This window comes from Pogona vitticeps, chromosome 8, assembly GCF_051106095.1.
Source record: "Pogona vitticeps strain Pit_001003342236 chromosome 8, PviZW2.1, whole genome shotgun sequence".
Lineage (NCBI taxonomy): Eukaryota > Metazoa > Chordata > Lepidosauria > Squamata > Agamidae > Pogona > Pogona vitticeps.
In genome coordinates this window covers 6,429,066-6,454,536 of record NC_135790.1, presented here as the reverse complement: position 1 = coordinate 6,454,536, position 25,471 = coordinate 6,429,066, and the positions used below count along the sequence as shown (strand labels likewise).

The 25,471-nt window shown below is 42.6% G+C and overlaps 1 protein-coding gene and 1 long non-coding RNA gene across 2 annotated transcripts; one reads left to right on the top strand and one right to left on the bottom strand.

The window, feature by feature from the left end:
- Nucleotides 1-277: 277 nt before the first annotated feature.
- Nucleotides 278-25,471, top strand: KCTD9 (potassium channel tetramerization domain containing 9). Its single transcript, XM_020812577.3, has 12 exons — nt 278-434; nt 7,721-7,842; nt 11,149-11,192; nt 11,788-11,884; nt 12,484-12,542; nt 14,157-14,285; nt 16,386-16,453; nt 17,284-17,379; nt 17,885-18,034; nt 19,570-19,675; nt 20,719-20,852; nt 21,732-25,471. The coding sequence occupies exons 1-12, from the start codon at nt 387-389 to the stop codon at nt 21,846-21,848; spliced, it is 1,170 nt and encodes a 389-aa protein (XP_020668236.3). The 5' UTR covers nt 278-386; the 3' UTR covers nt 21,849-25,471.
- LOC140701828 (uncharacterized) lies at nt 5,056-17,347 on the bottom strand. The gene is made up of 4 exons (XR_012080808.2): nt 17,210-17,347; nt 16,862-16,917; nt 15,818-15,884; nt 5,056-5,254 (listed from the first exon to the last, which is right to left on the bottom strand). It is a non-coding gene; the product is annotated as an uncharacterized LOC140701828 (long non-coding RNA).

Genomic DNA, 25,471 nt, shown 5'->3' with positions numbered 1-25,471 from the left:
GCACGTGACACGAACTCCGCCTTCCTTTTCCAAGGCGGAAAAAAAAAAGGAACGCACCTACGAGCCCCGCCCATCTTTTTCCGCCCCGCCCACCGAAGCCCCTTTGCCTTGATAGGCTCCCAGGCCAGACCCCGCCCCGCCCAGCTCCGAGAAGGAAAAGCGTTCCAACGGAGGCCTTATTAGGAAATCCAAAAGCCCGCCTATCCCTTCGAGCTTAATTCTCATTGGCCATGGAGGATACAAAGGGGGTGGGAAAAAAGGAGGGTGGCGTTTGATTGGCCGAGGGCGAAGTCAGGTGAAGGAGCTCGCCTTCCGGGTTTGTAGCCAGGCTGGCAAGAAGTCAGAGGAGCGGCTTCGGGCGCATCCCTACCTTAGAGGGGGAAGGCATGAAGAGAGTCACCCTCTTCGTTAATGGCAGCCCCAGGAATGGGAAGGTGAGTGGAAGAAGCGGGGGGAGGGGGGGCTGAGACTTAAAGGTAAGCTCATGCTTTTTTTAAAATTATTATTATTATTCCCATTATTGTTCTCTGTCAATCTGTGTGTTTTTTTTAACTTAAAAGTTGCCTCTGTCATGAACTCCAGGCGGGTACATGACTCTTTCTCTTTCTCCTCACAACAGCCCCGCGAGGTAGGTCTAAGCTTTGTGAGCAGGAGAGCCTGAGGTCACTTAGGGAGGATTTGAACTCTGCTCCCCCAGATGCTAGCCGGACCAATGATATATCTGGGAGCCCCATTTGTTTCGGTCGCAGAGACACGTCCAGGATTGTGCTTTTAATATTTATTTTTTAGGAATGCTGCCAGAACAGTTTATGGATAAGTGGGAGAAGGTTTTCTAAAGACTAGGATTACTTACTGGGTGTGTCTGAGCCCAAGGCAATCTGGATTGGGACCCTGTAAGGTTTTTCTTTTCTATGCATGACTTGACTAGAAATTACATACATATAAATATTGTTCCTGGCCGCAGACCTTTACAATATTGGCTAGAAATTGCTTAGGCTAGGTATACTGTATTGTATGGGTATACTGTGTATATACTTACAATGACAATAAATAAATAAATAAATAAATAAATATAATGAGTGGTGAAATACAATGGAGTTAACTCTCATCAAGAAATTAAGGAGAAAGCCATTGATAGGTTGATGCTTGAAAAGGCATGTGATTTATCGGTAAGTTATGTTTCTATCTAGTCTTTCCTTTAAGGAATTCAAAACCACTTGTCTGTACTTCCTCCCTATGTTTTGTCTCATAACATCCTTGTGATGATAGTCATCGTCATCTTAGAACTGCAGAGCTAGAAGGGACCCCGTGGGTTATGGAGTCCAACCCCTGTCAAGGAAGCACGGTGGGGAATTCGAACTCCCAGCCTCTGGTTCTGGGTGCATAAATCACAGAGCTGTCTAGTTGTTCCTTGAGGTATTGTCGTTTAGGCTCAGAGAGAATGACTAGTCCAGAATCATGCAAAGAGCTTTATGGCTTAGTGCGGATTTGAACCCAGGTTTCCCACTCCGAAGCCCATGCTCTAACCACCACACCACATCTGAGTAGGTCTGGCTCTGATCTCGGCAACAGCGGGCTGTGGATAGTAACAGAGAGTGGCTTTGAAGCACACGATGATGTTCATGTGCCAGCGGATTGGCAGGGAGCCAAGAAAGCAGGTTGTCCTTTAATAATACCTGAAGGGGCAAGTTTTGCACTGAATACTTGTTCGAGCATTTCGTCTTTCTGGGTACAGATCGGGAACATTGTGCTTTTTGTCCACTTCTGTGGCTGCCTTGTTCATAGGGCCTGACTTTTGTATCTCATCTGATGGGGCAATCTGCTTGTGCAAATTTAAACAGGGACTTTTCCAAGGTTTAAAATCATAGGGTGTGCTTCCATAGATAAAACAGCCTGTCCTGTTCAGAAATGTGCTGTCCCCACATACATTCCCCTGTATGTTTATTATGCTCCAGATTATAGCTTCTGATTATGTATAGACAGAAGAATTCACATTTACCGGTAATTCTTTTCTAATATGTTATGGTGGTCCTTGGTGCGTTATATTGAACCATATGTCTGGGAGGAGAACCATGTCAACTAAAATTTCTGTTTGTTGCATCAGGAGGTGCTAAGCATTGATATCAAGCACATTAATGCATTTCCCATGATTTTAGAAAAGTGCATGAGAGAGCTGATCCAGGGTTTTAAAATTTCTATGTATGCCTTTCCTTTTCTACACTGAATTCTTTCCTCCATGATTTGGTCCTCACGGGGGGGGGGGGGGGAGAGGTTGGGCTGAGAGACAGTAAGAGGCCCAAAGAGCACTTATTAGTGAGTTTCATGGTTTGATCTCCTACGTCCCAGTCCAAAACTTTAATGCTGGGAGGAATGGTTTAACCTTTGGCCTTGTGTTGTGATCCTGATCAGAATCAGCTCTTTATTGCTGCATTTTGCCCCAGAAGGAAATGGTGGTAGAAAGGACCACAAGGTGGGAGGAGAAGATCAGACCCTTATCTGCATGTTTTGGTCTCTTCCTGGCTACAAATTTAAAAGATGGCTTAGAGGTGGGCATGGACTGCTGATTCGGTGGTTCGTGCTGGTTCATTTATTAGCCAAACAGGTGTTTGGTGCTTCAAAGCCCTGCCTCCTCTAGCGGGCGCCCCTTCAGAGGCAGCACACAGAGGAGGCAGGGAAGGACGACAGGCCACAAGCATGAACTGGCATGAACCACTGAACTGTCCATTCGGACCATCTCCAGAGGCAACGCCACCCAACAATTTCCTGTTATGTCATTCTAAGTAGTATGTTCCACAGTAATAAGGGATTTGATTTGGGTCAGGATAGTGAGGGGATTGTGATGAGGTATTTAAGTGGCTTTATTTTTGCCATCCAATATTACAGCTTCCTAAATATCCTCCATTGAGCATTTTGGTAGACAGTAGCCAGGTACCAATGGGGCCCATAAAGAAATGATCCTGATTTGCAGAAGGTACACTGCTACATGATTGTTCAGAGTGCTTCCAATCAGCCATATCCCCTTTCTGTATCTGATCCAGTAGTTCTCAGCATTTTCTTACTTGGTGGTGGTGGGTCACAATCCCTAACCATTGCCATATTTCTGGGGCTTGCAGTCAAAAACATCTGGAGACCCAACGTTGGGAACCACTTCTATAAACAATAAAGAGCTTGCACAAGGTACAAGTTCTGCTTTCCTTGCCCAAGTGACACTTGGAAAAGAAAAATGGAGAGGGAACATCCTCAACCATTGATGTTCTGTTTTCTGGATTGACTTTGCTGGTAATCTTTTCTTCAAGTTACTTTGGAGATCTTCAGTCCTTGGAGTTTCCTGCAGGGTGCAGATCTTCCTCTTCTTTCTCAACTGCCGGCACTAGGGCTTGGTTTCCGTTGGCATTTGCTTCTGAAGTTGGAGCTGAAGGGGCCAAACTATACATGATTTGAGCTATCCCTTTGTACATATCTGAGAAATCAGGGTTGCAAAAACTACCTATGCCGACACTTGGTGTTCAGAAGATCAGTCCCAAAGCAAGGCATGCTAATTTATTAATTATGGGAAGGATTAAAGAGCTCCTAAGGGACGTGGTGGCGCTGTGGGCTAAACCGCAGAAGCCTGTGCTGCAGGGTCAGAAGATCCGGCAGTCGTAAGATCGAATCCACGCAACGGAATGAGCTCCCGTCGCTTGTCCCAGCTCCCGCCAACCTAGCGGTTCGAAAGCATGCAAATGCGAGTAGATAAATAGGGACCACCTCGGTGGGAAGGTAAACAGCGTTCCGTGTCTAAATCACACTGGCCATGTGACCACGGAAAGATTGTCTTCGGACAAACGCTGGCTCTATGGCTTGAAGAGCGGGATGAGCGCCGCCCCCTAGAGTCGGACATGACTGGACAAAAATTGTCAAGGGGAACGTTTACCTTTAAAGAGCTCCTGCTGTTACAGTAAAGCTCCATTACTATTCAAGGAAATCCTTTTCCTAATGATATATTCACTGTAATTTATATCTTGACCCTAAGAGAGAAAACTCAAGTTATCTTCTTGACAGCTAACGCTTTTGCATATTTCTATAGCATTCAAACGTTTTATTTGAAAAGAACTTGCATTTGCCCCGCAGACTTTGTAAAGTTTGGAAGCCTATTGAAATGCATGGAATGTTTTTCCTGTTTTGTTGGGAGTAAGCAAAGCATGATGTGATGCCTCAGTCCATTTCAGAGCAAATATAAAGTCACCTTCACATAGATAATAATGCAAACTGTGCAGTGTTCTTTTCTGGGCAACGCAGCAGATGTGAATTAATGACTGCATCATGTTTATCGGTCCATTTTGAGCCACATGGTCTTCAACAAAGATCAAGCTGACAAGGACCTCTGTCAGCACATAGCTGTATATGCTTGGATATTTGTGCTGATTTGTGTAAATCACTGCTTTATTGCTTTATGTTGCATCTGGAGATGGACAGCTTTATGGGAGTGGGAGCAGACCCTGTCTCACCCTTGAATTCGGTGTGTGTGTGTGAACAATTTCACCAGTACCACCACCATCCAGAACTGTGCTTCCCGCAGCCGGGTGGGATCATGTGTTGGGAAAGAATGAATGAATGTATCAACAGAACTGTAGGGGGGAGCAATGGGATTTACTTTAATGAGGGGGACTTCTGATAGACATTGATTATCTACTCATAATCCATAGTTGTGCTCTGAGCAAATCATGAGAGGACATAATTCTGTGGGAAAAGCAATAATACTGGGGAAGGCTGAAGGCAGCAGGAAAAGAAGAAGATGGATTTGACTCCCTAAAGGAAGCCACAGGCTTGAGTTTACAAGGGCTGGGCTGTTGAGGACAGGACAGTTTGGAGCACATTCATTCGTAGAGATGCGTAGGTTGAAGGCAACTTGACGCCTTGTAACGGCAGCTAATCTACTTCTTCAGTCCCATGTGTTCCATTATTGTTGTCCGGACTGTAGTGCAATGAAGAGAGGCAGGAATAGAAGACCGTCTCACTCTTAAAGCAAATGATCAATAAATCAGAAAGCCAAGGTGAGGAAGCTGTCACCCTGCAGGTGGCGTTGGACTCCAGGTCTTATAATTCCTTATAATTAGCCATGCTGGCTCAGACTGATGGAAGCTGGAGTCCAGCAACATCTGGAAACCTACCAGTTCTCAGCCCTGTTATAGGAGGTGTTCCATCAGCTCGTGATACACCCGTCAGCGGGACTGAGCATGGAGGAATTCTGTGGCACGCCAGCCGTGGCGAGGAGCTGCAATTTGAAAAGAAGACAGAAGTTGAGTTTCTAATTTCTATTTATACTTTTATTTTAAAGAATATTATTTTGCCTTCCAGCATGGCATCCTTGCAGTAATTAAACTTCTTAGTGATTCCCAATGTGGTGCAGCGGACAGACTCTGGAGAACAGGGTTCGAATCCCCATTCAGCTATGGAAACTGACTGGAGAAGTGGAACAGTTAAAACTACTCCTTAAATATACCACTTGGAAGACTTATTAGGGTCACTATAGGTTGGTTTGGACTTGGCGGTGCAGCGCAACGTGTATGCACACACACAGAGACACACACACACACACACAGAGAGAGAGAGAGAGAGAGAGAGAGAGTAATAGATCCCATCCTGTATCTAGAGATCTCAGAGTGAACTACTAACGGTCAGAATGACTTAAATTAGTAAGAAGACCATTCAAACAATTTTGAACAACTCAACAGGATAAACATGACAGAAGGCAAAAAGCCATGACTGACTGACTGTTTCTTTATTTCCTCATCCCACTAATCATCTTGCAGTTGTATTCATACGTATATCTTAAGAGTTCTCTACAACGGAAGGCAGTTTCACATTGTATGTATCGGCTGAATTCATAACTCTTGGATTGGATGTTTCTGGAATGTAGTAAACATGGGTGTGCACCTCCTGTCATTTGCATTTTATGTGGCTTAATTACTGCTGTGGGGTTATTGAACCAGCGTGGAGATGAGCGCTGTGAGTCATACACAAGGGAAGGCTCATGTTTTAAAACACCTCTCTGGGAAACTTAAATACCAGGAAGTCAGACTCCACAAGTGGAAAGTTTTTGCTAATATTGCTGAAGACCTTTTATCTAGGCAGGCTTGAGTTAGAACATGGTGAAAGAAATGATGACACAGAGTTTGTTGAAATGTCTCCCCTCTGCCGGGAGCTGGTGGTTATGTTAAAATGGTCAGCCTGTACGTTCCTATGGCCTGACACCAATTTAGCTCAGAATTATCTGCACCACTTTCCCCTATTGTGACTATTTTCTTCTGTTTGGAACTGCCATGTTCACTAACGCCAGTCAGCCCAGGGACATTTGTCTCAAATATTCGAAGGGCACCATGTTGGGAAAGACACACCCGAGAGCCAGCGTTGTGTAGTAGTTAAGATGATGGAATCTGGTTCATCTTGGTTTCCACTATGCTATCATGATGACTTTCACACTCTTGGCCTGATTCCCAACTCAAAAGTTGCTTCTTTAAAAAAAAAAAAAGGATAAAGAAGGAGGGTGGTCATTGAGTGAGCTATCTAGATGCAAGGCAGGATAGGATATACCGTAAGTGATTATGGTAAATAATAGCAAGGTTCTAGAGATGCATCCTTTCTATGGTTGGTGATGGACAGTCTTTTCCTTTGAAGCATTGACGGAGGAGGTAAATGTAAAATGCCACACAATGGTGCCTCGCTAGACAATGATAATCCGTTCCACTGAAATCACTGTTTAGCGAAATATTGTCTAGTGAAAAGCATTTCCCCATTGGAATGCATTGAAACCTGTTTAATGGGTTCCAATGGGGAAGAATCATCGTTGTCTAGCGAAGATCGGCCATAGGAAAGCCGCTTAGCGAACCGCCAATCAGCTGTTTAAATCGCTGTCTTGCGAAGCTTAGGTCCCCAAGACACCTGTTTTGCAAGCGTGGAGGGAGCTGTCAAGATCCTTGTCTAGCAAAAATCGGTTTGCGACGCAGGGATCAAACACTCCAGCGAAATTCCCCCATAGGAATCACTGTTTTGCGAATCACTATAGCAATCGCAAAAAGTCAATGTATAGCAAAAAAAAACGGTCATGCGGGGTAACTGTCTAGTGAGGCACCACTGTACTTAGTTGTTATTGATTAAAGACAGGATGAAAACATACAGATTTAAATCCCTTAATGTCATGCTAAGAGGGCGTTGGAAAGAAATCTGGAAACCTTTCTGATAGAAAACCTCAGCTACTTGTCCATTCATGCTGGGGTTGTCTGTGCTCAAAGAAGCCAGGGCTGAGCACAGATGCTCTTCCTGGTCCTGTTTCTTCTCACACTTTTGACAGCTGGCAGGGCTTAAGATGAGGAACAGGTTGTGGAAAGTTTAGAAAACCATAAATAATGAGATGAGTAGCAAAAAAATGTTCCTCCCCCCCCCCCTTCATGCCTTGGAAAACCATACACCTGTTGATTCCTGCTGTTGTAATTTTTTTTTAAAGATGGATCCTTTTTTACTTAGGATGAAATCTTTGTTTGTAGCCTGTACGTTGTTTTGGGGCCCAAAATACTTTAAAAAAAAAAAAAAAGTAAGCAGAAGTGACCTCGAAATCTATAATCCTTAATAAAGGTTCCAAAAAAAAGTGGTTGTGAAAAGGGGGGGAAAGTGCAAAAATCAATTGTAGGAAAACTAGCTGATGCTGCATCATAGGCCCACAGAGTACCCTTTCTTTTTATAGGTTGTGGCTGTTTATGGGACACTGTCTGACTTGCTCTCTGTAGCAAGTAGTAAGCTTGGAATCAAAGCAACCAACGTCTACAACGGAAGAGGTGGCCTTATTGATGACATTGCTCTGATCAGGTAAGAGATGTGTTGTTTTATTCTTGCTTTACACAAACTCTCTTGCACCAACCAAAGAGGCCGATGCTCTTGAAAAGGGAAGCTGCTGATTGACAAATGCCCAACTTTTAGTGGAATAGAGCAGGATCCCATATCTGTGGGATCGGTAGCTGTGGTTGCACTTACTATGATCTGAAAATATTAAAAGAAAAAAAAAGACAGAATTATACATTTTTGCTATGCAGTTACCGGAACAGGCCACTAGAGGGGACCATAGATCATACTATGTACTGTGTGGGGTTTCCAATCTTATACAGATTATTTTTTGGGGGGTTGGAATGTCTCCTGTTGTATGTTGTGTGCTCAAAGCATTTTAGAATTCAAAACCAAGCCATACTTTCATTTTGGCAAAGGTGTGTGTACGGCCATTTGATCTTGTACTGTATCTCCTAGCCCGTCACAGCCTTTGGAGGACAACGCTTGGTTTAACCCAGGCTTGGGGCAAGAATCCCATCTTGCATTTTGCAAGATACCCTTCTCAGGATATGTTAACTGATCTAAAAAAAAAAGAGTCAGGTTTTGGGAGAATCCCATCTTGGAGCAAGAATCCCATCTTGCATTTTCACTCTCTTCCATGTCCTGCAATGTCCCAAAAGAGCAAATCGCGATTGCCTTAAACAGCCAGCCCCAAAACCACTTCAAGCCATCGTTTTGGTTCTGGTTTGGAAGTGAGCCAGATTTATTAGAGACCGCAGTTGCAGTTATTAATGTGAATGCTAATTTATAGCTTAAGGATTCAGTAGAATCACAGAATATCTGAGTCAGAAGGGGCTTCTAAGGCCATCGAGTCCAACCCATTGCTCAGTGCAGGAATCCAATTCAAAGCAGATCTGACAGAGGGTGGTCCCGTTTTCTCTTGAATGCCTCCAATGTTGGAGCGCTCACCAACTCCCGAAATCATGGGTCCCATTGTCATGCTTCTCTAACAGTTGAGAAGTTTTCCTGATATTCAGCCTAAATCTTACTTCCTGTAGCTTGAGTCCATTATTATGTGTCCTGAACTCTGGGATGTTGGAGAACAGAACCTGCCCCTCCTCTGTATGATTACCTCTCAAGAATTTTTTAAAAAAATGCTATCTGATCTCAATCTTCTTTTCTCAAGACTAAACATGCCCAGTTCTTTCCGTCTTTCCTCATAGGGCTCTCCTCGGAAGGGGACAGTACATGCCTACATCACATCAGCTTGTGTCCAGACAACATATTTTATGAACATTTTGAGCTGGGCAAGAGTTTCATGCGCAGTCTGCTGTAAATGGAGAGCAAATATTTTTATACCCTGTCCACCATGAAGGGAGAACAGGTTGTCCCATTTGACATTGTGCATTCTCTCTGAGTTTCTGTTAAAGGTTCTGTTGAAGCTGGAATGAATTTGTTGGGAGAGCATTATCTCAAGAAAATCCTCCTATCTTGGACTTGTTCCCAAATCATCAAATCTGGTTTGAACTCTTTCCCAGTATTCCCAGCAGACGGTGCTTTAGTGTTTAAAGTTCCTGGATGAAAAGCAGATGTGAAAGTACTAGATTTTTAGAAACTGGATACCTAAAATTCACCTAATTGATTTTACCTCGACAGGATCTTTAGATGTTAGAAGTGAGTGTAAAAGAATAGATTTTCTAAGAAGTGGTTTCAAAATTTAGCCTTTCTCTCTGCAGAAAAATAAAAAAACCTGGGAGAGACATTTGCTTTCTCGTGTCTGTGTGATTTCATACAAATGGTTAAATGCTATTAGGTTTGTGCAGCGTATGCCCAATATCGTACAACTTTGTGTGTGTGATCGTTCCAGCTGGCTGTTGTGTGCTCAGATATTTGTAGGTCATGCACTCCTGGGCAGGCAACAGTCAGCCAGAAAATTGAAAAACCTGCTTGTACTATATCTTTGCATGCACAGTATTTCACTGTAGGATTCTAGCAAATGTGCTCGTTAGAGCAACTCTGATATATGGGCTATTAGTGATGGCTTGTACCTGCACACATGACTTATGACATGACTGGATGTGCCCATACAGTTTGTGTTTGAAGCCAGAAGTCATGTCTTATAAGGAGGAAACTATTCCAAACACACACAGCTTGTGAATGGGAAGGATGCCCTGAAATTAAGCGAAAGTGACTCCAGTAAGATTGTGCAGCTGGAACTGGATGATTTACTTTCAAGAACTGGTGACCACATTATGAACATTCACAGAATTAAGCCTTTCTAGGATACCTAGTGTTTTGTAGTGGGGATAGATGAATGGACTGGGATTTTGGAGACCAGGGTTCAAATCCCCACCCAGCCATGGAAAATCACCTGGGGGTGTGGAGCTGGTAAAATGTCTCACTCCTTAAATATCCTACCTTGAAAGCCCTATTAGGGCCAGTATAAGTCAGTTCTGACTTGAAGGCACATAACAATAGTAGAGATGGGCAAGAACCGGTTCGTGCTGGTTCATTTAGCGGCTGAACAGGTGTTCAGTACTTCAAAGCCCTGCCTCCTCCAGCAGGCGCCCACTCAGAGGCAGCAGCTTGGCCTCCCTGCCCAGCCTCCTCTGGGCACTGCCTCTGAGTGGGCGCCTGCTGGAGGAGGCAGGGCTTTGAAATCCCAAACACCTTTTTGACCACTAAACGAACCAGGATGAACTGCCAAAACAATAGCCCTCCCTAGGGCTGTACCGCAAAAAGGAGGTTCTGGAAGTGTTACAGTATTCTCCCAGGGTGGATTTGATACAAATAACAATTTAAATGTTAAAAATTGGGGTTTTTTATCATTTAACTTTTTTAAAAATTCATTTTTAAGTTAAATCAGTTTGATTGTAAAAAAAGGCCATTGATTTTTATCCACCCTGCTTCTCTTTGGTATGCTAGCTTTCAGTAGATAGATAGATAGATAGAGAGAGAGAGAGAGAGAGAGAGAGACTGAGATTTCAGGTGTGCTGCATTCTGGTTATGTTCTACAGGAACACAGGCTTACTGACAGTTCGAAAAAGTTTTATATATATATATAATGACAGCTCGAAAAAGTTTTATATATATATATATATATATATATATATATATATATATATATATATGGCCCCATTCGGAGTCACTTTCTGAGAGCTGTAATTCAGAAAAACTGACTTTCAGAGCTTCCGCCTTTACCATGTAATTTTACTATGCTCCAAAGCAATTAACCTGAGGCGGTTGCATTGATTTTGTGTCCTTAATTTAGACATTGAAATTAAGCAGGTGGTTCTTGCTACCTCTTTGTGCATGAAAACAGTTTCCTCTCTGTCCTTTGCCTTGATACAGGGATGATGATGTCCTTTTTGTATGTGAAGGGGAACCATTTATTGGTAAGCATCTGGAGTTTTTTTTCTGTTTACATTCCCAAACTGTTACAAAGTGTATTTTCAATTTATCACTAAGGTTGCTTATGTTTATCGTGTATCACAGTGTTGAGGGTCATGATGTAGTACAGTGTTTCCTTTATCGGGTAGGTTACAAGAGAAAATAATAATAATTCATAATAATTGGGGTATGATTCATAAAGCTTTATTTAAGTAAAAAAAAATCAGGACAGATGTTGAACCTGGAAGCCTGAGAAATATTCAGGAAGTTATGTAATTTATAAAAGAAGTAACAGTGATTTCATTGCAGTGTATTAGGCAAAACCCAATGAAAAATAAGAACAGGCCTTAAAGACTGACTGACTGTTATATTTTAATGTGAGCTTTTGTGGACAATGTGACCTGCTTTTTGTATTACTATTTTATGCAATACTGACACACACTGTGTCATACAAACAGTATGTAGTATGTTCAGGAAAAAAATACACATTAGTCTAATCTTAACAGTTTCCATTGTAATCAAACCTCCACAGAGTTTTAATCAGGTGATTTTTCCTCCCACTTATTTATAGTCTACACTGCTATTTTCTGCTATTTACAGATCCCCAGGCTGACATAAACCTTCCAGATCCATTGTCAGGATCTCATTCAGACTGGATCACGCTCAATGTTGGAGGGCGGTACTTCACAACTACCCGGTAAGAATGTGGTGCCTTGTTCTAAAACTCTTTTTATTTTTACAAATCGCTTAACTCATGGAGATAATAGGTCCAAAAATGAACTAACGTTCTAGAAAATTAGGTTGGCCGTCCAGCTAAAATGCAGTTTCAGCGTTGTACACAGTACCTCGGCCTCGTATCCTCTCGAGTGCATTTGCTCTTTCTTTTGAAGAAGAAAACAAAAAAAAAGTTTTTTAAATGTTTTGCTATGGATACATAAAATTAAACCTTAAATTTAATAACCCAAAATATAAACTGACACAACAGTTCTGCAAATATAATTAGAACCTATAAGTGTTTGTGTGTTTAAATGTGCGCACACATGACACACACTGCATGCCAGTTTAAGTTGAGTTTTTAAACTTTTAACTGTTTTTAATCAGCCGTTTTATGTTACTATAGTTTAATTGTCTTTTAATGTATAATTTATTGTGTTTTTCATTTGACTTTTTTAACACTGTGAACCGCCTTGAGTCCCCTTATCAGGAGAAAAGCAGCCTAATGAATAAGACAAACAAATAAGTAAATAAAGCACAGTCTTTAACTTACTCATTAATGCCTCTGTATGTCTCTCCTAGGAGCACTTTAGTTAGCAAAGAACCTGATAGCATGTTGGCTCGTATGTTTAAAGATAAAGGTCAGTATGGACTGAAATTTGAATCCTTTCCCTGCTGACATGACTGATCAGGGTACTTCTTCCAAAGTTAACTGTAACAAAAGGTGGATGACATAAGTCAGTATTTCCCAACCTGGGGGTCATTACTGCTTATCATCAGAGTCTAAAAGTGCACAGTCGCTGCCTTTTTCCATTTTTTATTCCTGCCACAACTGTGGATGTATTAATACTTTTTGCCATGCAACCAGAAGGATTTGAAGTATTTGATCTGCATTATGTTTTACATCACAAAGGATATTTGTTCTTATCTGTTGGAAGTCTGAGCACAGAATAGAGCTGATGTTTCTATGTTTGCAAGGAGGATGCTTGTCTACAAGGGGATTTAATTTATTGCCCCCCTTTTTTCTGGGCTCTTCAGTCGCTGCAGCTCCTTTCCCCATACAGTTCTAAGAATTCATTAACCACCCTGTCCATTCCTGAACTTGAAAAGCCAGTGTCCCTCTAGGTGTTGCATTTTGTAATCCATAAGTGCATGCCTTCTTGTTTGGTTTAGATAAACATAAATTTTCTACTCCCAATTCCATGTGGAAGAGGAGGAGAAACTGAATTTAGTTCTAAGCCATGGTTTCTCGTTACATGTGAACTCAGGGAAACAGTGGTTTGTTCAAACTAAGTTAGACAACCTAAGTTGAAGCACACTCAAAGGAGAAGGGATGGTACAGCAGGACCTCTGTAATTGCAGGATCTGTACCCATGGTTTTACTTATCTGCTGCTTGAAATTATTAAATTAAAAGACTCAGAGGTATGCATTTCCAAGGTGTATTACCAGTGCTGGACACTAAAGGGAACCACAGACTATGTCACATATGGGCTTTCTCTATCCGTACTTTCTGGCATTCGTGGGGGTGGTGGTGGCTTGGAAAAGATCCCCTGTGGATATCGATGTCTTACTGTATTTTGCAACTCTGGAGCTTACAGTGGTTAATTTGTAATTATTGGAACCATAACTTGGCTCAGTTAACTTTTTTGGGCTACAAGCCCTGAGACCACATACAGTAGCTAGAAGCTTGGTTCCAAGAAGCCAGGTTTTTCAAGACCTGTTCTGGATGACCTGATGTTTTTTTCTAGTTTTTCCTGCTGACTCTCCTTCTAAAGCAGGGGTGAGACCTCTGGTTCCCCAGCTGTTTCGGCCTATCACACCCACATTCCCTTACCATGTGCCGTACTGGTTACGCCTGATGAAGTTGCCAGCCAACATAGCTGGAGAGACCCATATTTCCTGCTACTTTACCAACCGAATAGCCCAGAACTTGAATTTCTTGATGAAAGATCAACACTGTCATCCGTGCCCCCTTAAGTTCCTGTTTTAAATAAAAGGCTGAGCTAAACAGTCCAATACTGTTTATCTTTGGCTTGCTTGCTTTTTTGCTCTTTATTTTTCTTCCTTACTTTCCTTCTTTTGTCCGGAACCGTAAGGAAGAGTTCTTAAATTGCTCTCTTCTACCTTTGTTCTGTTTTAAATAACTTGTGTTAGTTAAAAGCTGGCGTATCGCAGTGCAAAAATCACATTAATGAAATCCCTTAGAACAAATGAATAAACTGAAATTTTCTGTGCTACTTTCTGCTGGAAGCAGATGCCTGGGGGAACAAGCGGGATCATAGAGGAGCGTTCCTCATTGACCGTAGTCCGGAGTATTTTGAACCTATTTTGAACTACTTGCGCCATGGGCAACTCATTGTGAATGATGGCATCAATTTGCTAGGTATGTATTACTGAGCTGGCAGCTTTACAGTTTTTTTTAATTATTTATTTACATATTTATTTTATTTTTTTGGTATGTGGTTGTTGCAGCCAAAATCTCATCCACAGAGAAGCCTAAGGAGGCTGACGGATGGTACCTACATAGTGATAAGTGTGTTGGTGCTGTTAAATACTTCTGCTTTGTTTTCTCTCTTTTTTCGAAAAACGGAGCCAGTGCTTTGCCCAAAATATATTCATGTCTGTTCCACTCATTGAAGGCTGGGCTGGTGGTGGCTTTGGGCTGCCCTTTTCAGACTCGGCCCCCTCGGTGGCTGCAGCTGGGGACCTCTGCGTCCTGTCTCCTAAATTTTATCCAGCCCTTCACATCCCCTGTGCAAAAACAACACCACTTGTGATGGAAACGCAGCAGTCCTAAATTGGAGAGCTGCGAGACCCTTCGGTCAAGAACTAAATCTCCTTGCCATAGTCTCCAATTACATCCAATCTAAGCCATATACAGTTGACAGTTTTATGAGGGAGTGCCGTTCATATGGGATTGTTAAAAAGGGTTAAAACCCTCTCTTCTATTTTTTCCCCTTTCGGGGAGAGGTGATGGGGATGGCTAGAAAATGGAAAGCCTGGTGCAGGAACAGGAGTGGCTTGAGGGCCAGAATCCTTGTCGTGATCTAGTGAGGAAAAGATCCAAGTTGAAATCTTTGCCCGGTCACAGGGCTGATGGCATGATTTTGGCAAAATGGCTAATGGTCCAAAGCAGCCAGTTGTGAAGGAAAAAGTTATTGACCTTGCCAGTGCAGGGGGTAAGGCACACACACACACGGGCTTGTAACGTGGATTGATCCTGCGCCTTGAGCCAGTCCCATGACATGCACACACCCTCTATCCACCCTACATCACAGGGTGGTTGTTCACATCTCAGAGAGAGAATTCATACCATATAGTCTTGTGAGAATATAATTGCTTCGGTCTCTTGATTTTGGTAGGGAATTTTGGAAGCTCTGGTGTTTCCATCTCCTTACCATGTGCCGTCTGTTTATCTTAATGATAGTTATAACTCTGTCTTAATGTAGATTTTTGATCCTTTACTGTTTGGTTTAGGTCTTCTACGTAGAGAAATTTATAGCTGATAAAAATAAGTTTTAATACGACTCACACCCACCAGGGTGGACCCTCACTCAGCTGCGTTATTAACCACTTGAACTTTCTTTAGACCTTTGTTTCAAGTCCTGTTCAGTACCGAATTATGATTCACACTGGTACTTAAGATTGGTGCCAGAGTAAAAAAAAATGAGGAGTATTTACTTTGTAGAGGAAGAATTCATACTTGTGACCATGCTTATCATGGTTGTCTTATCATATTTGTATCCCTCTTTTCCACTATTAGGCAGTGCTCAAGGCAGCTTGAGAGCCGGCGTGGTGTAGTGGGTAGGGTGACAGATTAGGACTCGGGAGGTCTGGGTTCAAATCCGTACTCAGTCATGGGATATCACTAGGGGGGTATCAATGCTAAAACCACTCCATAAGTAACTCACATACCTTGAAAACCTTATTAGGGTGGCTGTAATCTGGGTGTGACTGGGCAGCACAAAAGAAATAAGGCAGCCTATAAATATAAAACAAGAAAAAAGATTCAACAGTCAAATTGTTAAAAACAAAACCACAAAACAGTAGAATCAATGTTTTATAGATCTGTTTGGATGCATCTGGAAGCAGACGAAATCATTGCAGTCACTACACGTACTATGAAAACCCCGTTAATAAAATGGTGTCTCCCAGACCCTTCCTAAAAACAGCCAGAGTTGAGACGGCGTCTAGCACTGAGGGAAATGTCTGTTCCGCCACCTGGGATCAATGCATCCGATCCCAGGGGCACGCCTGTCAAGCAGGGCTCGGCAGCTTTTCAGATTCTCGAGAGAACCTCCCCGAATCTCTGTACATCTACAAAAATTCGCAAGGCTCTGTTATTGGGAGTCCGAGTCACAGGTTAAGGAATTAGAGCACGGAACTTGTGTTAAGATTCGTGGTCCATTCCATCCTTATTTCTTAATGGCTGTAAGCTTGTATTCTTGTCCTGTTTCTTAAAATGCCTGTGATCTTGTGCTAGGAATCCTCGAAGAAGCCAGGTTCTTTGGGATTGACTCGTTAATAGAGCATCTTGAAGTCGCCATTAAGGTAATCCTACCTTTTATTACATTTTTGTTTCTTTTCCCGATAAAAATAGCAACAAGGTCACCTTGGATGTTTTTGCTATGTTTTTCCCTGGAAATGTTTCCATTTCTTAACATCTCTCCCCCCCCCCGCCAAAAACTTTTCCCACGATACTTAATTAGTAACAGAATGGATACAGTACCACCCACTGGGAAGCTTTTCCCCTCCCCCAGTTGCTTTTAAGGGCCTGGATGGATAAATAAGCAGCATGTTCAAAGAGCTGAGCTTTGATACTTTTGTATAACAACATTATGTTATCATTTCTTCAGTTGTGTGTATGTGTGAATATATATATTCAGTTGTGTGCATATAGATACTCATATACAACTGACATATACTTTTCTATAGTATAAGTCCACACTGTTCAGTTACCTTCTATAGGACCCCATATCTCCTGTGGGATTGGTTCCAAGCCCCTTCAATAAATGCTGAAAAACACAAATTATAGCAAATGATATTTTAGTAACAAATGCTATACATAGCATAGTCTCTGGCTCCCTCTAGTGGCCAGTTTTGGTAGATTCACCTTTAGAAATATATATTTCTAGAATTTTTTTTAAAAATATTTACAATATTTTCAGACCATTGATAAGTGAATCAGCAGATACAGATCCTGCGGATAAGGGAGTTCTACTGTATATGCAAGTTCAATGTGTAAATAATAATTTGCAGTCAGCATTAGAATATTTTTTTGAATTCAGAGTTTTACCATAAGCTTACATTGCTGAGAATCACCCAGTGGTAGCGATACTGTCTCTTTGCCTCTTCATCCACCATCTTTCCTTTCCCTGCAGAATTCACAGCCTGCTGAAGATCATTCTCCAATCTCCCGAAAGGAATTTGTCAGGTTCTTGCTTGCAACCTCAACCAAATCCGAGCTACGCTGTCAGGTATCAAGGGGAAAAAAAGAGAAAAGAAATAAAAACAGTGGCTTGGTACAGTTCTTCTATATGTTAACCATGTAACATCCAAAATGTGCATGGCAGATTTTTTTTATTATTATCATCATCCCCTTCTCAAAGCCTTCTGTTGCAATCTGGGACCGAAGTGAATAGAAATATAGAAGTGTAGGAAGAACAGTCACAACACTCATGTTTTGGCCACCTTACCTGCGTCAGGATGTCTGTGTTACCACTCAACTGCTGTTTGTTAATGACCACTATAAAGGTTATGATCAATATTTATACTTCTTCCATGTCAGTTCCCCCACATTTCCCATTCACCTAAGCCCATGCATGATACTCTACCAATCTTGGTGATGCTCCATACTTGTGATGAAGTGAGCTGCAGTCGAGAATGTTAATGCCAAACAAGATGGTTAGTTCTTAAGAGGCCACAAGATACTTCAACTCGTTTCAACTTCTTATTGCTTCCTCTTTTTTTTCCCTCCCCCAGGGCTTAAATTTCAGCGGCGCAGATCTCTCTCGTTTAGATCTCCGGTACATCAACTTCAAGATGGCCAACTTGAGCCGATGCAACTTAGCCCATGCCAACTTGTGTTGTGCAAATCTGGAAAGAGCAGATCTTTCTGGATCAGTTCTAGATGTGAGTATTCTCAATGGGACCAAGAATGGGGGAAAGCACTTTGTCTTTAGAATTGTATCACCTCTTCAATTCATGAGTAGATTTTTGAAGGTGTGAACCCTTTACATGTGACTCAGCTAAGAAGACTATCATGGGTTGACAGCAGTACTTCTACATAATGTTAGTCATGGTAGCTAACTACTAGCCTGAAGTGAAAGATTTACAAAAATAGCTATTTGCTTTAGCCTGTCTTTTTCACATAGAAGATCCAGGGTTTAATCCCTGGTATTTTCAAGTAGGACTGGGAAAGTTCCATGTCTAAATTCCTGGAAAGTTACTGCTTTTCAGTGAAGATCAAATGATAGACCTGTATGATGTAGCTTAAGGCTGTTTTCAGTTTCTTGGGATTTGAGGATGAGACTTTGCCCCCCACAAATCCTGCCATGGAACAAACCAGAAATTATCCTTTTCAGCCTCTTTCTTATAAAAAGGAACACAAGATGTGCCCGGCTCGACACTGTTGCTTTCATTTGTTGCATGTGGATGAGAAAGTCTTTGGGGACCCCCTGCCCCTTGAAGCCTCTGGGACACAAATAGGTCTTATTTATTTATTTATTTAAAAATGGGGCCTTAGGAACCCCAAATGCGTAGCCAGCTGCATATAGGCCACACGTTGCCCAGTCGTGATACAGACAGTACTGAACTGGAAGAACCCATGTTCTCACCTTGTATAAGACGGCTTCCAAAACACTGAGCGAAATACTTTCCTTGTGATCTTCCCTGGCACAATCGCCACATTGGGTTTACATGTTTTTAAAAGTACATAATAGAATAGATGGCTTATAACTCGTCTGCTGGGTTTTTGCTTCCAAACTGCAAGGCTAAGCACAGCTAGAACTGAGAGGCAGTGATCGGAGAACATTGCACAGATGCTTTGCTCTCTCTACTACAGTAGGACAAAATTAAATGGCCTCGAAATGCAAATTTTAATTTACGATAAATATTACAAAGGGCGAGCAGACTGAGAGCCAAATTTAGAGACAGTGGTAAGCCAGCATCAAGGAGAACAGAAGTGTGCTTGTAAATACAGCGTTACTAATTTGCACTATGCTTTCATGGGAGTAATTAAACTCACCATGGCCTTTCTGACCATGGTTCGACTGATTTGTCTGTCTCTGACAGTTTTGGAGCCATAACCTAACAACAAACCATGGTTTGCAATGCTGGTTTGTCGGTGGTTCAAGTGGGAGTTTATCTTGTTAATGGCAAACTCTAGATGAAATGCCCCATTTATTTAGTCACCTTCAAGAAGTTCCAGACTGGACAGATTGTGGAGCATGGATCATGTCACTGGCTCCTTTAGAATATTGTGACTTACAGATGTAGCCTGTAAGAGTTCAGCAGTGAGAGACGTCGCTGATGAAATATCCCTCTTCGAAGGTCCTTCAGCCAAAGTTGATCAAGAATCTGTGACATGCAGCACATTCACTTCTGGATTGTGATGATACGCTGCATCCCTTTTTAACCTGAATCTGTTTACCTCCCCTTTTTGGCAGTGTGCCAACCTCCAGGGCGTGAAGATGCTTTGTTCTAACGCAGAGGGCGCATCGCTGAAAGGGTGCAACTTTGAGGACCCCTCGGGCCTGAAAGCTAACCTGGAAGGTAAATGGGTGGTGGTGGTGGGCAAGCACCTTTTTAACAATGTTTCTTATATGGTGGTGATGAGCAAAACCCTGAAATGGTCTGGAGCAGAGGTCTGTGACCCGGCAGTGGTCTGAAGCCCATCCAGGACTGGGCTGCGGACACGTATCTCCTACCCCCCCCCCCCCGTGAGCCCCACCTGAGTGCCATCACACACATGTGCATGAGCATGTTCCGCCCCTTTTGAGCATGCTGTTCACACACATGCGAGTAACCCCCCCCAACGTGATGTACGCATGAGTTCTGCCCCCCCCCCGTGGGCACGCACATCCCCCCCAACCAGTCCATGGTTGGGAAAAGGTTGAGGATCACTGATCTAGAGGATTGCTGAAATCAACACAAGGAGCTCATCAGCTTAATTTACACACAGAGAAAATGGTCTTGGATGTTGCTGAAGATGGGTTCATTTCTTAACATTTTCTTTAGGCAGAAGAGGAATGAGGTACGCATTTTACTTTCAAGTTCCAGCTCCTAATATTTATTTATTTTATTTATATCCTGCCGTTCTCCCAATTGAGTGACCCAAAGCAGATATCAGTTTTAACAGTCAGGTTGCAGACGATGGGAAGTATTTCTGCGGTATCTCTGTGAGTGAAAGCTGACAATACGGTCCTAGACAGAGCAGTGAACTGATCCCATGTGTGGCTTCATCTTCGTAAACCATGATCACAAGCCGCTGTTTCTTTTAAAATTCAGTGGCATGACATCTGTTTCAGTGGGGGCATTAAAAATGGTTGAGTCTCACTGAACAGCTGGCCGCTCACCTGCCCTTGTGAAGAGAACCTTTGATTGTGTTCCTTCTGGAATGGAAAAGAGAAGGAACGGGAATGTCAACTCACCCCATCTGATGCATGACAACGGAAAACAGGAGCTGAAACCACCTTCCCCGAGGAGTCATCTTTATCTTTTCTTTGGACTCCACTTCTCAACCATGTTGGAGGCAGAAAACAAACTCTGCTGTGTTTTCTGGTGGACTCAGCATTCTATGTAACACTTTTTTTTAGGTGCCAACTTGAAAGGCGTGGATATGGAAGGGAGCCAGATGACCGGAATCAACCTGAGAGTTGCAACGCTGAAGAATGCGAAGTTAAAAAACTGTAACCTGAGAGGAGCAACGCTTGCGGGAACTGACTTGGAGGTAAATTTTCTCTTCTGTTTCAGAGGAGCAACTGAGAAGCAAAATGAGGACCACCAAGGATTTTGCTCTCTCTTTTTCCTCAAACCTGAAGTAACATGTCCTGTTTTCCTGACTTAATATTGAGCCTCATGATATCACTTAGGGTCAAACTTGACATTAAGAGGGTTGCATATCGATCAACCCATGTGTCTTCCTGAAGGAGGATTTGATTGGCAATGCACACAGACTAAGCATCTGTTTACCTCCCGGTGACCACTCACAAACCAAAGCGCAACCAAATGCAAGAGAAATAGGACCAATGACAAACAGATGTCGTTCACCGCTTAATGGAGCACCTCTTCTAAATACAGGCACAACATATAGGCCTGGCTGCTCTTTGAAACAACTGTGTAAATTTTCTCTGTTTATGGAAGTCCTTTCCTATCATGTGACTAATCTCCCAACCAATGTGAAACTGGATATGCAAGGAGGAGCCTACTGAAGTAGGCAGAACATATGCAGTATATGACCACCCTTCCATGATTAGGTTGCTCGACAGAATACTAGCCATTGTCTAGTCTGTCCTTCAGAAATGTAAGCTTCAAGCTTACATGTTCTTGTAGAGCCAACCTGGATGGCCTTGGGCAAGCTGCACAGTCCCAGGGCGCCCCCAGTGGAAGGGAAGGGGAAAACACTTCTGAGTATTCTCTACCTGGAAAACTCTGAAAAGGGTCACCATAAGTCAGAATTGATTTGATGACACATTATTATTATTATTATTATTATTATTATTATTATTATTATTATTATTATTATTATTGTAGTTGTAGTTGTAGTTGTAGTTAGTATGATGATGATGATGATGATGATGATGATGAACTTGTTCTTTCTGTGGTCTAGAATTGTGATCTTTCGGGCTGTGATCTACAAGAAGCCAACCTACGGGGATCGAACGTGAAAGGGGCGATATTTGAAGAGATGCTGACCCCGCTACACATGTCTCAAAGCGTCCGATAGGTGGTCCAGAAGAAGGTGACTTCACGCTGCAGGCCATCCTCTCTCTTGACCATAGGAGAGGCAGCCTTTTCCCGACTCGAGTTTCTCAGTGATGCTTAAGGAACTACCTCTGGTGACACCGATATGCGACCCTCCCTCTTCCTAGGCATAGGAATAGATGCTGAGCTGAATCCTGAAAAATGTCAGGTTTTAGGACTCGGCGTTTTTGCTGCCGTTGCCCAAACGTTGCTGACCCTTCTGCACCCACCTCACTCTAGAATGCATCTTTAGGCTTTTGATATTATCATTTTTAAAAGCACAATATATATGCAATTTATGTTTATTAAACTTCTGGGTGCAGCGTAGAACTTTTTAAATGTGCTAGTAGCAAAACCTCAGACGCGCAGCAGAGGTTCAAGAGTTGGTTTTATTCATGAGAACAAAACGAATGGTGTGCGTAATACATCCACTGTTAAGACTTCTTTTGAGAACAGCTGCTCACGAAAAGACCATCACGGGTAGGGTAGATGCTCCTTATGTGACCTTGAATGCCATTATTCCAAGGCTGAATATAAGTGAATGGGGTGTGTGTCTGTGTGTGTTTACCTGGAGACCTTAACAAAAGAGTGGTGGCAACTGCGAGAACTGCCTTTGAGACAGTTTGTGCACTTAGTCCGCAGGTTGCCAATGCTTGGTTTAGGAAATTGATTCTGGTTTGTTCATCAAGCAATGGAAGGTCTTGATTCTGTGCTCGGTTTTTAAAGCTCCCCATTGCTTTACTATATTGTGGCCCCAAATCTGCTTTTTAGTGTTGCTTAGCAAGACTTGACTCCTGCCACTTGGTGTCTTTTGTTCAATGCCAGTGTCTCCCCCGATAGGGAGGGACCAGAGACGCTCGAGTAACTAGGCTTGAAGTACCTGTTTACAAAGATACCTGTGAATTCTGGCCAGCAGAATCTTTTACCTGGGGCAAAATAGGTAGCAAAGAAGACTAAAGTGTAAGCAGCGAATTCCCCATCCATCATCACCTCCATACAGGTCATCACTTCGATTTTAACCAGTGTCTATCCCAGTTATCCTTTTCCTCTTCTTTATCATCTTTCTCCACTTTCGTAAGTGTTCTAGGTGTGAGAAGAATAAAATCACCACAGAGGGGGGCAGGTATCCAGTAGACAGATGTGTCCCTTTGAAAACCAATTGGGGTTTTCTCTTGAGAGTCCCCTGGACTGCAAGGAGGAGATCAAACTTATTCAATTCTGAAGGAAATCAACCCCGAGTGTTCACTGGAAGGACAGATCCTGGAGCTGAGGCTCCAATCCTTTGGTCATCTCATGAGAAGACTTCCTGGAAAAGACCCTGATGTTGGGAAAGTGTGAAGGCAAGAGGAGAAGGGGACGACAAAGGACGTGATGGCTGGACAGTGTCACTGAAGCTACCAACATGAATTTGACCCAACTCCGGGAGGCAGTGGAAGACAGGAGGGCCTGGCATGCTCTGGTCCAAGGGGTCACGAAGAGTCAGACACGACTAAACAATAACAAGACACATACACAAATCTTGTGTATGTACTTGAAAGTCCTCCCCTGTTGCTCTGCCTCTTACATTGCTGATTGCCCCACTAGAGGTCTCCTTGACTACTGGAAAAGAAGACCAAGGGTTGGGTAGTAGTGTTACCATCATTAAAGTTTTTGGGTGATAAGGATATACAGTATAAGCAATACTGCCAGTTTCAGCAGAAGCAAGTGAGGCCTGCAAAAGCAGACAATGGAATGGGCGCATGATAACCCCCCTCCCCCCGGAAGAATGGTACAGACACCCTAACTTATGCAACTAGGTAGCTGCTGTTATGAAACCAAAGCCTTAAGAAACTTTTCTCTTGGGGTGAGCAGAACCACTATGGTTTTTGAATAGGTATGGATCTATGCAGCTTTCAGTTCCAAAGACCCTTTCGCCTGGATCAAGATGACGTACTGAATTTCAGGCAGAAGACGCGAGCGCTGGGCTGTTCCTCCACCCAGGATAACCTTGCTATGCTGGAATACTTTCTGCCGTCAGCTGATGCAAAAGCCGTTTCTGTGTCAAGCAAAAGGAACTATATAGAAACATCAGCACTGCCCAATAAAACCAAGTGTCAGGAAAACAATTAAGATACCTATTTTTGTACAGTTAGATCCCCTTATCCACAGAATCAGTATCTGGTGATTCACTTATCTGCTGGCTGAAAATACTAAATAATAAAACCCAGAAATATCTATATTTCCAGGGTGTATTTACCAGTGCTGGCCACTAGAAGGAGCTAGAGACCATGCGATGCCAAGTGAATACAGTCCTTTTATATATTGTCAACACTCCGAATGCATAAATAACAGTTGCAGAGCTGAAGAGTAGACCAGTGGTTCTTAGCTGATGGTCCTGCAGATATTTTACACCTCACATCTCAGATGCCCCAGCTATCATGGCCATTATTGAGGGATTCTGGGAGCTGAAATCAAAACTTCTGGAGTCCCAGGTTTGGAAGAGACTACATCCCCTTTTTAAGAACAATGAATCCAGGCAACCACATATGTGCACAGTTGATGAATTGGGCTCTGCCTCCTTTGGCCATGTCTTTTGCAGTTGTGTTAAGATTGCAGCTCTCATAATTCCATGGGCAAGTTGGGGGAAAAAAAAAGCAAGCCCAGTCCACATAATCAGCCATTGCTTGTGGCAATGTGTGTACACATCACGTGATGAATGTGCCTATCTTTGCCTCATGTACACCGATTGTCAGATGTGGCTACCAGCTCTTCTCTATACACACATCTTTCCAGGTGCCACAAGTGTGACCATATACTGTATATGCTGTTTTCTTAGTAGAAGCAAGCATTCTAGCAAGATTAGGGAAGTGGGCACTCTTGAAGCAAATTTTTAATTCAATGCATGCAAATCAATTCATTTCTGTCCTATCCAAACAGACTCCCAGGAAGCTAATGTTGCTGGGTTTTTTAATGAAATTGATTCCACTGGCATCTAGAACTTCTGTTTCCTGCTGTAGAAGCGTTGGCCATCAATGCTTTGAAAAGCTTCCTTCCACTTTGCTGGGTTTTTTTATTATTATTATTATTTTGAAAAGTAACAATCATAACTCTGCTTGCTGCAATTTTGCATTGCTTCAACCATTCTCAGGAACCATGAATGTAAACATGTGGATTTTGATGAGGGTGTGGCGATAGGATGCAGGCATCTCGAAGCATCTCCTTTGGGCTGACTATGTCATGGTGCAAGTGAGGCTGCCAAAGTGGGGGAAAGACAGGGCTTTACTCAAGAGAACTAGTATTATTTAAAGGCACTGCTTTTAAGGTACCACAACACCTCCAGAAATATTTAACATTGGCTTTTGTTTAGCTATTTTTTTTCTTTGTTTTACTGTGTGTTTGTATCAGACAGGAGCTTGTACCAAACAAGTCTATTTTCTTACCTTTCTATGTATTAATTATATGCATTTCACCAAAGTCCTGTATCTTGAATCGACCCCAATGTGGTTCACCTTGTGCATCGGGAGTCCTCCTCCAGGGCGTTAGGGCAGTCTCGGCAAACCTCTTCAGAGAGAGGAAGCCGTGCTCTGCTGTACAGCTGCACCAATAAAGAATATCAAATGCTAACAA

Bases quoted from the DNA above. Each gene is read 5' to 3' on its own strand.
- KCTD9 (XM_020812577.3), top strand. From the start codon at position 387: ATGAAGAGAGTCACCCTCTTCGTTAATGGCAGCCCCAGGAATGGGAAG. The intron at 14,286-16,385 runs GTATGTATTACT...ATCTTGTGCTAG, and splicing joins TGATGGCATCAATTTGCTAG to GAATCCTCGAAGAAGCCAGG. The intron at 18,035-19,569 runs GTGAGTATTCTC...CCTTTTTGGCAG, and splicing joins TTTCTGGATCAGTTCTAGAT to TGTGCCAACCTCCAGGGCGT.